The 16591-nt window shown below is 38.4% G+C and overlaps 1 protein-coding gene across 1 annotated transcript in view; it reads right to left on the bottom strand.

Moving 5' to 3' along the window:
- LOC129549236 (A disintegrin and metallopeptidase domain 3-like) overlaps positions 1-16591 on the bottom strand; it is a 133486-nt gene that overhangs the window by 104026 nt on the left and 12869 nt on the right. The window contains exons 4-5 of the mRNA XM_088832665.1: positions 8573-8651; positions 255-331 (exon numbers count right to left, since the gene is read on the bottom strand). Coding sequence (XP_088688791.1) covers positions 255-331; positions 8573-8651 — 156 coding nt within the window. The remainder of the gene's footprint in view (positions 1-254; positions 332-8572; positions 8652-16591) is intronic.

Raw genomic sequence — 16591 nt, 5'->3', positions numbered from 1 at the left:
AGAGTGGCTCAGTAATAGTGATATTTCTCATTCTGATGACAGCTTTTTCTGAATGAATTTTATAATTGCAAGCCTGGGAGAGACACAGAGAGTATAGCAGAAAAGATAAGACAAGCAGACACAGAAAACAGATGAGAAGAAACAAAATGTAAGTGTCTATTTTCTTTGTCTTCCATCTACCCTTCAAGAAGTTTCTAAAAGTTAAAGGGTACACTAGATATGAACTATGGTACATCTCTGGAATATGTCATTACCTGAGTCCAGAGCAGGTACTAAGTGTCACAACTGAATTTGGAATCTCTCTGGCATATCCTTGATAAAAGCAATAGACCTGCAAAGGAGTAATATAAAGATACATCGGTAATGATTAGCAAAGTGTTTGGTTTTATCGATAACCCTAATCCTAGACATCATCAAATATCAGATTTAAGCATTCCATTATACAATTCAACAGACATTTCCTTTCCTTTTTATTTTTCTACAGTCTTTCCCCCTTGACACTCTTCTGACTGTAAATAATCACAACTCCTATTCTTTCCCAAAGGATTTTTACTGTAAACCTGAACTTTGCATAAATAACATTCTGATCTATATCTTGTCATTCTCAGTCCACATTTTGAATATATAGTCTAAAAATGCTACCTTAAGGTAATCACCAGCATTAATTTGACTTCCACTGTGAGCATTTCATTTGTTTTATTCTGAGTAAGACATCTTAACTGACATTTCTTCACTATTTTCTAATATCTCACCATGTTGATCATCCTTATTTGAAAGTTTCTTCTCAATGGACTTTTAAAACATTACTCTTCCTACATTCTCCACTGATACAGTCTTTTACTGAATATTTCCTTCTCTTCTCTAAGAAGTGTAGTGATATATAGAATCAGCCTTGTTCTTCAGTTAATCCTGGACTATGAACACACTATTATCATCACATTCTCAGGTACGAATGTGTTTCTATGGCATTAGTGTCCATACATACAAATCCATCCATAAGCATTCACTCATCTCACTACTCGACTTAACTCTTATCTCCAACCAACTGATAGTGGCAGAGCATACACTACTCCACTGTCAGACAAGAGTAGCAGCCAATTCTGCCCACAGTGGTGCCAGTAAACCATGCCACAAACCTTCACAAAGATGTAGAATGCAAAGCAGTTCCCAACATTTTACCCAGCAAAAGACAGCATCACAGTTTATGCATCTCCTGGCCTTGCATGCCCAATAAGAGAAAATGATCCTTGTGAGATAATTCTCAACACTCCATACTCAAAGCAGCAAACAGTGGCTTAGATTTAAAACTTTCCTTTCTCAGGGGCACTAGCAGAGACAGGCTGAGAAGTATACTGATAGCCAGTGACTGACATACAGCTAACAGCTAGAGGAAATGTTTTCCGTTATATGGTTCCCTCATCAACCAACATCACCGAGCAACAGAGGGTGGCCCAGAAAAGAAACTTCCTGCCATGGGCTGCACCAGCAGAGATCCAGTTAGCTCCACATAAGCCAGGAAGAATGAAAGACAACAAAATAACATCAAAAGTCCCAAGAAAGCTAAATGGTCACTGGAGCAACAACCACACTAAATTTGAACTTAAACTGGGTGATTGCCTTCAACAATAGAAGATTTCAATGACAAGGATACAATCTAAAACTATATACTATATCAAGAAGCAAGAATATCACAACAAAATGGGAGAAGACACCCGATGCTGCATATTGAGATTAGCCACATACTGGAATGATCCAATGGGTTTTACAGCAGCTATGAAAATACTCATTCAATGAACATTTTAAAATCACCCTGAAACAACTGAAAGAATAAGGAAATTTTAGAAATGAAATAGAAGCTATTAAAAATAACAACCAAGAAGTTAGAACCAAATAATATAATTAAAAACAAACCAACAAACAAAGAAAACAACCTAGACTGCGTAGGCGCAAACGTAGAGCGCAGATGGCAAGGGACAGGGTCAATGAACTTCAGACAGATGCATAAAGTTTACTCAATATATAAACAACAGGAAGATTAAGAAAATGAATACAGTTTCAAGAACATGTGGAACATTACCAAAAGTTTTAAAATATATGTCAGAATCCATTAAGGAGAACTAGAAAGAATGCAGAGTAGAAAAAATATTCAAAGAAATAAAGGTTTAATACTGGTCAAAAGATGGTGGTTTAGAAATCCCTGGATCTGCCATCCTCCAACAAATACACCAAGTGAGCAGCCATTAATGCACCAATTTCATCTGTGAGAGACCGTGAAATAACAGACTGGCTCGTGCACATCTTTTGGTGAATGGAACATCAGATGCACCAAAGCCAATAGGGAGATTTGGGATGCCTGTTCACCAGAGACTGCCCCAGAGTACTACCTTTAGATTAGAAAGAGATAATCTAGCTTCCACGTTGACCCAGGGCAGGAGAGGGTGTTGTTCAAGGAAGCAGTGCCCTAGGGTTTCTGAGGAGAATACCCAAGGAACAGTGTCACCAAACCTGGGCAGTCTAGTCACCCAAAGTGCAATGGAGATGGTGGCTTGGGGTTACTTGACACCACTGACTCCCTTCCCTGCTTGTCCACACTCATCACAGAGTGAGAAGAAAAACCCCACCTCTCTGCCTCCACTGCAGGAGACAATAGTTGACTGATTGAACGCAGGGCTCCCACTTCACCACCACTGCCCCAAGAACCAGCGTTTGTCTCTCCAATCTTGAGGCACTGATGCCTCGGTACAGTCTGAGGGAGAGCAGAGACACTAACTTGGCATGACAGAGAACAACGATCGTCCCTTCTGACCAGCAGAGACAGAGCAGGAAAACCCCACAGGGTCTGCTTCAAGCCGAAGAGAGAAACAGCTGGTAGAGGACCTCCAAATCACTGGCCGCACTGATTTGTGGGTGGGGGTCCTTCTGTACATGGCCACTCATGAAGACCCTGTGAGGGGACTGCTTTCTTAATGAGCAGACACCAGGGTAGAGTGTTAAGTAAAAGGAGGAATAAAGAAATGATATTTCAAACAAAGGAACAAGATATAGGCTGAAATTGACACTAGTGAAATAAAATTAATGTACCTAATAAAAAATTAAAAACAAAGATGTCCCCATAAAGATGCTCATTGAGGTTAGGAGAACAATACATGAACGAAGTGAGAGTTTGAAAAGAAACAGATAAAATATTAAAAGTATCAAACAGAAATCATGGAGCTGTAGAATAATTGCTGCTGTAGTTTAGTTGTCAAGTCGTGTCCAACTCTTTTGCTACCCCAAGGACTGTAGCCCACCTGACTCTTCTGCCCATGGGACTTTCCAGATGAGAATACTGGAGTGGATTGCTATTTCTTTCTGCAAGGGGTTTTCTTAACTGGTAAATTGAACCCGTCTCCTGCATTGGCAGGCAGGTTCTTTACCACTAATCCACCGAGGAAGCCATAGAATAATAACTGAACTGAAAAAATTCACTAGAAGTCTTCAACAGCAGATTACATCAGACAAAAGAAAGACTCAATTCAACTCCAACAGATCAAAGGAGCAAAGGAAGACAGTAGAAAGTGATCAAGTCTTATAGGAGTTATGGGATAGTAATTAAAGTTTCCACTTTGGAAAATAGAAAAAAGAAAAGCAAATTAAATCCAAAGTAAGCAACAGAAAAGAAATATTTAGAACTGATAAACCTCTTGCCAGGCATGCTAAGAGAGATGATGCTAATTAATGATATCAGTAGTGTAATAGAAGTATCTTAACTATAGCTTCATGTACATTAAAAGAATAATAAAGGAATGAGATATGCAACTCTATGTCCACCAGTTTGAAATCCTGGATAAAATGGTCCAACAATTTGAAACACACCATTTGTCAAACCTCATGTAAGAGGAAATAGTCAATCTGACTATGTCTGATTCTATTAAAGAAGATGAATAAAACTGATCACCTGCCAAATCACAAAGCAGCAGGCAGGTCAGATGTTATCACTGTTGAATTCTGCCAAACACTTGAGTAAACCATATCAAATGTCTACACATTCCTTCAAAATATAGAAACAGAACAAATACTTCTAACTCATGCTATGAGGGCCAATATTACACTAAAACCAAAAAAACAAATGACACTTTAAAAAAAAGAGCTACACATTAAAATCTCTCATGAGTATATACGCAGAAATTCTCAACAACATATTAGGAAATAAAAATCAACAATAAATTTAAAAATTGTAAACCAAAACCAAGTGGGATTTATCCCAGATACACAAAGGAGGTTCTGCATTCAAAATTCAAGTAATAAAAGCAATTACTACATAGGTTAAAGAAGAAAAATATTAGTAAATTGAGCAATGTTACAGAGTATAAAGTTAACATACAAAAATCATTTGTGTTTCTACAAACTAACAAACTGTCAGAAAGAGAAATTAACAAAACAATTCCACTTACAATAGCATCCAAAAGAATAAAATATTTTTGATTAAATTCAACCAAGGAAGAGAAAAACCTGTACTCGAAACCTAAAGAACACTGATGAAAGAAATTATGACACAATGGAAAGAGATCCAGTGATCATGGTTTGGAGGAATTCTTATGGTTATAATACCCATACCGCCTAAAGCAATCTACAAATTCAATGTGATTCCTATACAATATCTAACGGCATTTTTCATAGAACCAGAAAAAGTGATCCTGAAATTCTTATGTAGCCACACACACAAAAAAATAAATAAAACACACAACCCAAATAGGTAAATAACCTTGATAAGGCTGAGGTATCACATTTCCTGATTCAAACGACATTAAGCCTTCTCTTCCTTCCCTCAATCTTTTCCAGATGAATGGTCACCTATTAAGTTTTGTCCTCAACATACTAGAAGAAGAAGAGCAAAATAAACCTGAAGCAAAGTATCAGGGAGAAAAGAAATACAGCAAAAAGCTGTGACATTGAAAATAATATAACAGTAAAGAAAATCAAAGCAGGAAAGAGTAGGTTCTTTGATATGTTCAATAAATCGAAAAATCTCTAGTAAGACTGACAGTTAAGAAAAGAGGAGTCACATATTATCAATGTCTGAAATGAACCAACACATCACTAAAGCTCCTGTAAGTCATTAAAAGAATAATAAAGACTATTACAAAATTCCATGCAGAAATGCCACTGAGATGAAACAAATTCCTTAAAAAACTATAACCCACCAAAGAAATTCAAAAAAGAAAAGATAAATAAAATAGCCTATAACTATTAAATAAATTGAACTGCCAATTTAAGAGCTCCCAACACACACACATGCAAAATCCCAAAGCCCAGGGATTTCACTGTAGAATTGTACCAAGTACCTTAAGAATTAACAAGTATTTTATACAATGTCCTTCTGAAAATCAAAAGAGAATGCATTCCTTTTTGATGTATTTAATGAGGCCAGTATTACCCTAATCTAAAAATTAGACAAAGTAACTACAAAAAAAGAAAATCATAGACCAATAAAAGCAAAGGAGAAAAGGAAAGATATAAGCATCTGAATGCAGAGTTCCAAAGAATAGCAAGGAGAGATAAGAAAGCCTTCCCCAGCAATCAATGCAAAGAAATAGAGGAAAACAGAATAGGAAAGACAAGAGATCTCTTCAAGAAAATTAGAGATATCAAGGGAACATTTCATGCTAAGATGGCTCGATAAAGGACAGAAATGGTGTGGACCTAACAGAAGCAGAAGATATTAAGAAGAGGTGGCAAGAATACACAGAAGAACTATACAAAAAAGATCTTCACTACCAAGATAATCACGATGCTGTGATCACTCACCTAGAGCCAGACATCTTGGAATGTGAAGTCAAGTGGGCCTTAGAAAGCATCACTATGAACAAAGCTAGTGGAGGTGATGGAATTCCAGTTGAGCTATTTCAAATCCTGAAAGATGATGCTGTGAAAGTGCTGCACTCAATATGCCAGCAAATTTGGACAACTCAGCAGTGGCCACAGGACTGGAAAAGATCAGTCTTCATCCCAATCCCAAAGAAAGGCAATGCCAAAGAATGCTCTAACTACCACACAATTGCACTCATCTGACACGCTAGTAAAGTCATGCTCAAAATTCTCCAAGCCAGTCTTCAGCAATACGTGAACCATGAACTTCCAGATGTTCAAGCTGGTTTTAGAAAAGGCAGAGGAACCAGAGATCAAATTGTCAACATCCACTGGATCACGGAAAAAGCAAAAGAGTTCCAGAATAACATCTATTTCTGCTTCATTGACTATGCCAAAGCCTTTGACTGTGTGGATCACAAGAAACTGTGGAAAATTCTGAAAGAAATGGGAATACCAGACCACCTGACCTGCCTCTTGAGAAACCTGTATGCAGGTCAGGAAGCAACAGTTAGAACTGGACATGGAACAACAGACTGGTTCCAAATAGGGAAAGGAGTACGTCAAGGTTGTATATTGTCACCCTGTTTATTTAACATATGCAGAGTACATCATGAGGAATGCTGGGCTGGAAGAAGCACAAGCTGGAATCAAGATTGCCGGGAGAAATATCAATAACCTCAGATATGCAGATGACACCACCCTTATGGCAGAAAGTGAGGAGGAACAAAAAAGCCTCTTGATGAAAGTGAAAGAGGAGAGTGAAAAAGTTGCCTTGAAGGTCAACATTCAAAAAACTAAGATCATGGCATCTGGTCCCATCACTTCATGGGAAATAGATGGGGAAACAGTGGAAACAGTGTCAGACTTTATTTTTTGGGGTCCAAAATCATTGCGGATGCTGATTGCAGCCAGGAAATTAAAAGACACTTAACTCCTTGGAAGGAAAGTTATGACCAACCTAGATAGCATATTAAAAAGCAGAGACATTACTTTGCCAACCAAGGTCCATCTAGTCAAGGCTATCATTTTTCCAGTGGTCGTGTATGGATGTGAGAGTTGGACTGTGAAGAAAGCTGATCGCCGAAGAATTGATGCTTTTGAACTGTGGTGCTGGAGAAGACTCTTGAGAGTCTCTTGGACTGCAAGGAGATCCAACCAGTCCATTCTAAAGGAGATCAATCCTGGGTGTTCATTGGAAAGACTGATGCTAAAGCTGAAACTGCAATACTTTGGCCACCTCATGCGAAGAGTTGACTCACTGGAAAAGACTCTGATGCTGGGAGGGATTGGGAGCAGGAGGAGGAGGGGATGACAGAGAATGAGATGGCTGGATGGCATCACCAACTCGATGGACATGAGTTTGAGTGAACTCCAGGATTTGGTAATGGACAGGGAGGCCTGGCGTGCTGTGATTCATGGGGTCGCAAAGAGTTGGACACGACTGAGAGACTGAACTGAACTGAACTGAACTGAATGTTTTCATGAAATTTGACTCCTAAAATTCTCAAGAAATTGTTAGCAAATCAAATCCATTCATGAATAAAAAATTCATACAACAAGACCAAGTTTGTATTTTTCTAGGTATGTAAGATATTTTCTAGGTATTGTATCAATATTTGAAAATCAATCAAATCAATACACTATCTCAACATCATATGATCATATCAACTAATACAGAAAAGACACCTTATTCAATTAATTACACTCCCCATCATGGGGTAGAAAAACAAACAGAATCTTATCTATTTAGGAACAGTGAATTTCCTTAACTTTGTAAAGACTATATTAAAAAAAAAAAAACCAAAAGACCTATATCTAACATTATCCTTAGTGGTGAATGACTGAATAAGTTATCCCTACAATTCAGAAAATCCAAACTCATAAGATGTCCTATTTGATTCAACTCTTGTACTGTAGTTAAGACATCATTCCTAGTCAGAGGACCAAGTTCAATGTGAGACTCATCCTCTATGCTTCCTTTCTGTCAGAGGAAGAATCCCTGATTTTTCTTTTAACTGTCAAATGTCTGAAACCACGTGTCTCATGAATTCTGTCCTACTTTCTATTTGCAGATGGTGAGAAAGAGAAATGTTGTACCAGTTACCATATTTTAAAAATCATTCTCTCTGAATTGTAGCACAGCAACAGAATTTGAACAAACACTCGCATTCGTATCTTCTCCATCATCTATTCTGGCAAAATACGTATCTTAGACTAAAGCTAACTTCTTCATATTCTTTTAAACGTTTTTTGACCCTTATCTGCATTGGGGGATATAATTCAAACTCTTGTGGTTTTCATGCAAACATATTAGGATTTAGTACTCAATATGCTATTGCAGCTTTATTTTTCTGTGCTCTTTCTGTGAAGTGGTTTCCACTGTTCCCTCCACTGCTCAGATCCTATGACACCTTCATCAAAACTTCACCTTGAATTTAGAGGCTTCCGAGTTCCTTTTCCCACTTCTTTCTCCTCTCAAATTCCTACAACTACTTCCAGAGAATGTACATGACCTTTTCAATTAAGTGATTCCTGAGTTTCAAATTCTAAAATGCTCATTCTATTCAACATGTTTTCATAGCAACAGCCACATTATATTTGGGTTTGTGATCAATCTGCTTGCCCAACAATCTGACTGAGCATAAGGGAGGCTCATTCTTCCCACCAATGATGCCTTTACCACAAAAGCATAAAAATCAATAAAACATAAAGTAAAACTTACCTTTACAAAGGAAGAATCTGGATATAATATCCTCGATTTGTTGTATGAATACACCAGGAGATTAGAGTCTATAAATGACCTAATTCAACCAAAATAACAAACTTTGTTTTAATAACAGCATTAATAAAAGTAACTTCCAGAGTTACGACATTAAAAAAAAAACTTTACTTTCCACTTTATAAGCTCAAATATGCAAAAATTAAATGGGTTCCTTGGACTGCAAGAAGATCAAACCAGTCAATCCTAAAGGAAATCAGTCCTGAATACTCACTGGAAGGACTGATGCTGAAGCTGAAGCTCCAATACTTTGGCCACCAGATGCAAAGAATGGATTCACTGGAGAAGACCCTGATGCTGGGAAAGATCGAAGGCAGAAGGAGAAGAAAGTGACAGAGGATAAGATGGTTGGATGGCATGAGTTTGAGTAAGTTCTGGGAGTTGATGATGGACAGGGAGGCTTGGCGTGCTGCAGTCCATAGGGTCACAAAGAGTCCGACAAGACTGAGGGACTGAACTGCACTGAAGTGGGTTCATCTCTCCATTGTATACCTTTCTTTCTGATTGTATATTTTGTATATAAGAGAAAACAAGAACCAGAATGACCAGATACACGTGTGGGCACTGTAATCACACAGATTGATGTCTAATAAAATCCAGGACTTCCAAAACCCAAAGCAAAGTTTTTATAGATTGAATCATCTATACATCTCATGGCATAAATGCTTTTGTTATAATTTGCTAATAAGCAGCCATGGGTTGATAAATAACAAAAAATTCATGCTTATTTCATTAATTTTTTTCATAACTTATCCTAGGCTAAAAAACAACCTCCAAATTCCCAGTGCTTTAAAATTAAAACAAATGTTGTTTACAAGTCTACTGAAGGTTCAATTCCACAATGCCTTCTTTCTGGAACCTAGGAAAAGACATGGTCCCTCTATGGAGACTGCTTCTCTTGAATCAGCAGGAGAAAAATTGTAGAACCACACAATATATCTCAAAGTCGTTGTTTAGAAGAAGGATTCTAGTCCTTGGCTCAAATATCATATGTTATTTCTATACATAAATGTGGTAGCAATGGAGTATGGAGCCATAATCTTCTTACTAGGTGGATGTTGATTATCTTAGAACAATCTAACATATTTATGGCAGGGATGAGATAGGGTGGGAACTCTTGAACCCGAACTCTACTGGAGTGCTTGACCTGGGCAAGTGTCTCCTTGAGTAACAAATGATAAAGGAACTATAAGGGACTAAAAATAACTGCCTGCATTAGTAGTCTGGGTAAGTATGAACAAATAAGATACAAAAAGGCCACAAAGTGATTACCACTTCTGAGGTGCCAGGAGAAAAAGCAAGGCACTGTGCGTGATGCTTGTACACAGCACCACCAAGGGAACCTGCAGACTGTTGCAGAGAAGCCAATTCTGACTCCATGTTGGAACTGTTTCTTTGACCTGCTTTTCATTGCTTTCATTACTATAATCCAATGGCCTGCCTCAGAAAATCCTGCCCCTCTGCCTGACTGTAAACTGAAGTGCCTTTGTTCAGAACCACGAGATGTAGATGGCAGGAAAGAAGAAATTAACACATCTCTAGAATGAGACTTGGCATTCTAGGAGATGTTTGCAAGATTCAAGGTCTTTTTACTTTGCTACCTCACCTCCCCCATCTCTGATCTATAAAAGAATCTGACATCCAGACCCCAATAACACGGTTATTTTGAGGTGCTAGCCTTCCATCTTCTTGGTCAGCTGGCTCCCAAAATAAAGTTTCTTCCTTGCCTCAATCCCTCATCTCTCAGATTCATTGGCCTGTCCTGTGGTGAGCAGAGTGGGCTTGGACCACCAATCCACCCTGACTTTCACCACACATAATGAACCAGCCCTCCCTCCTCAGAAAGTGAGCAAGGGAACCTGTTATTTGTTTTCACTCCCTCCTGCTGCAGCATGAGTCTCAACAAAGCCTTGCCTGAATTTCTTGTCTGGCCACTTAACAATTTCTACTGACTGAAGAGTCCAAGGACCCTAGATTTCTCAAGGATTCCAAACATCAAGAAGCCTCCGAACACCAGGATAGAGAGAAACTAAAGCATTAACAGAGTGCTTTCTCCATCAATACTTTTTTATTCATATCTGCTTTATTTGCTCTCATTCTTTTTTAAAAAAAAATTGTTAGTGAAGTAAAGTTAATTTGTAATGATGTCTAAGACAAAAAGATTCATATATATATATATATATACACATACATATATACTATATGTATACTGAAATGATATGCTATGTATATCTTTATATATCAGTATATATAATGATTAAAGAATCTGAATGGCCCAGATGGGTTTAGGTAAAAGCATCTAGAACATGAATTCTGGAACAAGGACAGAACCACATTTTATAACTGTAAGCATTTAAACGGAGGTGGTGGAGTTGGAATCCAACAGTACTTCCTGGGAAAAAGAAATTAGAGGTAAAAACCTTCACAGATATTTGACAAGAATTATTAAAATGAGAAAGAAATTAGTTTGTAGGTTTATTCATCCTAGGCTCTTTACCAAAACCACACCTTTTGCTTTTTTACATGAAACAACACACCAATCCGCCTTTATCAATGATATAAGGAAAATCAGGCTTCTTTGGTAACTCAGATGGTAAAGAATCTGCCTGCAGTGCAGGAGGCCTGGGTTCGATCCTTGGGTGGGGAAGACCCCCTGGAGGAGGGAATGGCAACCCACTCCAGTATTCTTGCCTGGAGAATCCCATGGACAGAGGAGCCTGCTGAGTTACAGCCTATGGGATTGCAAAGAGTGGGACGTGACTGAGCAACTAAGCACATAAGGGAAATACTCGTGAGCACTGAAAGAAAAACCTTCAACAAAAGGAAATTGAAAAACAAATAAAGGCAAAATGTAAAAGCTAGCTTCTAATGAAGTGGCATCGATGGACAAGAACAATCTTAAGTTCAAGAAAAATTAAAAAGCTTTCCAAGGAGACCATTTGGAGAGGAAAAAAAAAAAAAAAGATACCATGAAACGAAAATACACGACATGTGAGTGCTATGTTCCTTCGGTTGTGTTCAACTCTTTGTGACTCTATGGACTATAGCTCACTGGTCTCCTTTGTCCATGAGATTTTGAAAGCAACATTACTTGAGTGGGCTGCCATGCCTTCCTCCAGGGGACAGTCCCGACTCAGGAATCAAATCCATATCTCTTCTGTCTCCTGCATTGGCAGACAGTAAATATTAAGGAATCGAATAAATGTATCCAAGGAAATTTGCTTACTGTAAACATAATTAAAGGTATAGCCAATAAAGAGGAAAAACGCTGACAGAATGCACATCAAAAATAAAGATTTGATCATAGTTATAGAATATGATATAGAGCACAGAGAAAGCATAGATTCCCCATGGAAGAAAATAAGGTATATGGGCTGAAAATTAAAAAGAACACATTAAGGGACTTTGGATATTTCAGGGAGTATTAATGTAATATACAGACATATACACAGAAACTCACACTTACCCATACAAAGAAAACATACTGGAAAACTTAAAATAGACTATCAAATTACAAAAATGTATAGAAAAGAAATATGACTCACAAATTCTACACATTGCCAAGCTGTTATTCAATTATGAGAACAAAAAGACATCCACAGACCTGCGATTAGGGAAGCATGCTATTTGCGTATTCCTTATGAAGAAAATAATCTAACTAGAAAATATTCTTACTAAATAATACCTGAGTCAGCAGAAAACTGCAATGAAAAAATGCTTCAAAAAAATTAAGAAAATGCAAATAGATCTGATAAAGCAACTGAAAGCAGTGGATTTACATCTCAAATGGAAAGAGAATTTTTAAAAATATAGGATGTTACGGTATCACTTTAGGATCTGAGAGACACAAGAGAAGAATATGAGAACCTATGAGAAAAAATATGAATATAAGGATTATTTGAAAATTCTTTTTTATAGCAATAAATCCCCAAAACATAGGAAGAAAACATCAGTATGCAACATGCCATTTTCACAACTGCAGAAAAGATAAAGTGGTAACAGCCACAGAAAACAAAACTTCTCACAAATTGATGATGGAGCAAAAAGTAGAAAAACAGAAAGATAAAGCCATACATAGACTACAAATAACTCAAAACTAATGAATAAAAGACAATACTTTGGCCACCTGATGTGAAGAGCTGACTCATTAAAAAAGGCCCTGATGCTGGGAAAGATTGAAGGCGGATGATGATGATGACAGAGGATGAGATGGCTGGATGGCATCACCGACTCAATGGACACGAGTTTGGAGAAACTCCGGGAGTTGGTGATGGACAGGGAGGCCTGGCGTGCCGCAGTCTATGGGATCGCAGAGTCGGACATGACTGAGCAACTGACCTGAATTGGACTGACTGAATGAATAAAAACCAATTACCCTAAAATCTTAAGGGAAGCAAGTCAATGAGAACTGTACATTTTCACTTGGAAAGACACTCAAGTTATTAATAACCATAACTGCATATTAAAGCAACAGTAAAATAGTGTTTGTTATCCACTAATTAATAAAAATGAGTGAATATACACATTTGGTTGAGAATGTAGAAAACAAATATCCTTTAATTTATTGTCATAAAAATTAGTTATAAAGGTTTTGAAGAAAAAAAAACTGGCAGTATATAACACTTAAGAATTTTCTTATTTTAATCCAATAGCTACACTGAGGCCTAGGAAGTCATGTCCAAGGATGTCAACTAGAGTGCTTTCTTGCTGTAAATAAGGGAGGATAAATAATTTATGAGATATATTAATTTGATGGCTGCTGCTTCTGCTGCTAAGTCGCTTCAGTCGTGTCCGACTCTGTGTGACCCCAAAGTCAGCAGCCCACCAGGCTCCGCCATCCCTGGGATTCTCCAGGCAAAAACACTACATAGGCATTAAAAATCATTTTGCATACGTCAATATGAATGAATCTCAACAAATGACATTATGCACAATGTTGCATTATGAACAACCACAACCACATACAGTAAAACAAAATGTACCTACTGCTCACACTTTTGGGTCATGTGCCAGTAGCCATGACAACTCTGCTAACTGGTCAGGTTTGCTCAGTGGTACAGGATTCAGCTGAATATTGGCTGATGTAGGGATAAATAGAACACCTTGGCTATGATCCACATGTCTTCAATCTTTCAGCAAGCTTAGCCAAAACATATTCTCATGGGGATGACAGGTAAAGAAGCAGAGCAGAAAACCATGAGAGCCTTTTTAAACCTCTGTTGAAATCAATTCACCCAACATCACTTTGGCAAAATTAAGTGTGCAGTAGTGCTCAGTCATTCACTTATGTCCGACACTGAAACCCCATGAACTGTAACCCACCAGGCTCCTATGTCCATGCTATTTTCCAGGCAAGAATACTGGAGTGGGTTGCCATCGCCTCATCCAGGGTATCTTCCCCACCCAGGAACTGAATGTGAGTCTCTTGCATCTCCTGCTTTGGCAGGAGGATTCTTTACCACTGAGCCACCTGGGAAGGCCCCATCAAAATAAGTGACATAGTCTCAAACTGGGCTGGTAATTTGCCAGACCCCCAAGGTAAAATCCCCTTCATGGATTATAGCCTTGTTTCGGCAGAGATGCTTCTGTCACTACATGAAGCTAGGAGCCATGCTGTGAAGGGGCACCCGAGACGGATGGGTCACAGTGAAGAGTTCTGACAAAATGTAGTACACTGGAGCAGGAAATGGCAATCTACTCCAGTATTCTTGCCTGGAAAACCCCATCAGTTCAGTTCAGTTCAGTCGCTCAGTCGTGTCCAACTCTTTGTGAACCCAGGAATCGCAGCACGCCAGGCCTCCCTGTCCATCACCAACTCCCGGAGTTCACTCAAACTCATGTCCATCGAGTCGGTGATGCCATCCAGCCATCTCATTCTCTGTCGTCCCCTTCTCCTCTTGCCCCCAATCCCTCCCAGCATCAAAATCTTTTCCAATGAGTCAACTCTTCACATGAGGTGGCCAAAGTATTAGAGTTTCAGCTTTAGCATCAGTCCTTCCAATGAACACCCAGGACTGATCTCCTTTAGAATGGACTGGTTGGATCTCCTTGCAGTCCAAGGGACTCTCAAGAGTCTTCTCAAACACCACAGTAGACCATATGAAAAAGGCAAAAAGTTATGACACTGGAAGATGAGCCCCTCAGGTTGAAGGTATTCAATATGTTACTCAGGAAGAGTAGAGGGCAATTAATAATAACTACAGTAAGAAAGAAGCAGTTTGGCCAAAGCAGGAACAAAGCTAACCTGTGGATGTGTCTGGTGGTGAAAGTCCAATACTGTAAAGAACAATATTGCATAGGAACCTGGGATGTTAGGTCTATGAATCAAGGTAAACTGGAAGTGGTCAAGCAAGAGATGGTAAGATTGAACATCAATATCTTAGGAATCAGTGAACTAAAATGGATGGGAAAGGGCGTATTTAATTCAGATGACCATTATATCTACTCTTTTGGGAAAGAATCCCTTAGAAGAAACAGAGTAGCCCTCATAGTCAACAAAAGAGTTCAAAATGCAGTAATTGGGTCAATCTTAAAAATGACAGAATGATCTCAGTTCGTTTCTAAGGCAAACCATTCAATATCACAGTAACCCAAGTCTACGCCCCAATGGCTGATGTTAAAGATGGTGAAGTTGACTGGTTCTTTGAAGACCTAGGACACCTTCTAGAACTAAGATAAAAAAAACATGCCCTTTTCATCATAAGGGATTAGAAGACAAAAAAAGGAAGTTAAGAGAAACCTGGAATAACAGACAAGTTTGGCCTTGAAGTACAAAATAAAAGCAGACAAAGGCTAATAAGAGTCTTGTCAAGAGAACACACTGGTCATAGAAAACACTCTTTCCAAACAATCCAGTGGACCAGTCTACACATGGTCATCAACAGATGGTAAATACTTAAATCATATTGATTATGTTCTTTGTTGCCAAAGATGGAGAAGCTGTATACAGTCAGTAAAAACAAAACCTGGAGCTGACTGTGGCACCGATCATGAGCTCCTTATTGCAACATTCAGGCTAAAGTTGAAGACAGCAAGGAAAACCACTAGGCCATTCAGGTATGATCTAAATCAAATCCCTTATGATTATACAGAAGAGGTGACAAACAGATTCAAGGGATTAGACCTGGTAGAAGAGTGCCTGAAGAACTATGGATGAAGTTTGTAACACTGTACAGGAGGCATGACCAAAACCATTCCAAAGAAGAAGAAATGCAAGAAGGCAAAGTTGTCTGAGGAAGTGCTAAAATTAGCTGGGGAAAGAAGAGAAATGAAAAGCAAGGGAGAAAGGGAAAGACATCAACTGAATGCAGAGTTCCAGAGAATAGCAAGGAGATGAGAAAGACTTCTTGAGTAATGAAAAAACAAAACAAAACAAACAAACAAACAAAAAAAAACAGAGAAAAATAATAGAAAGGGAAAGACTAAAGACATCTTCAAGAAAACTGAAGATAATGGAATATTTCAAGTAAAGATGGGCCTGATAAAGGACAGAAACACTGAAGATCTAACTGAAGGAAAAGATATTAAGAAGAGGTGGCAAGAATATGCAGAGGAACTATACCAGAAAGGTTTTAATGACTCAAAAAACCACGATGGTGTGGTCACTCACCTAGCACCAGACATGCTGGGATGTGAAATCAAGTGGGCCTTAGGAAGCACTGTTATGAACAAAGTTAATGAAGGTAACAGAATTCCAGCTGAATTATTCAAAATCTTAAAAGATGATGCTGTTAGAGTGCTGCACTCAGTAAATCAGAAAATTTGGAAAACCCAGCAGTGGCCACAGGAGTGGAAAATGTCAGTTTTTATTCCAACCTCAAAAAAGGGCAATGCCAAAGAATGCTCAAACGACCTTACCATTGTGCTAATTTTACATGCTAGTACTCTTGCCTGGAAAATTCCATGGATGGAGGAACCTGGTGGGCTGCAGTCCATGGGGTCGCAAAGAGTTGGACACGACTG

This window comes from Moschus berezovskii, chromosome 26 (genome assembly GCF_049115385.1).
Source record: "Moschus berezovskii isolate FMDL1 chromosome 26, NW_MosBer_1.0, whole genome shotgun sequence".
Classification (NCBI taxonomy): domain Eukaryota; kingdom Metazoa; phylum Chordata; class Mammalia; order Artiodactyla; family Moschidae; genus Moschus; species Moschus berezovskii.
Note: the sequence above shows the minus strand (reverse complement) of the source record. Positions and strands in the feature narration are given on the sequence as shown.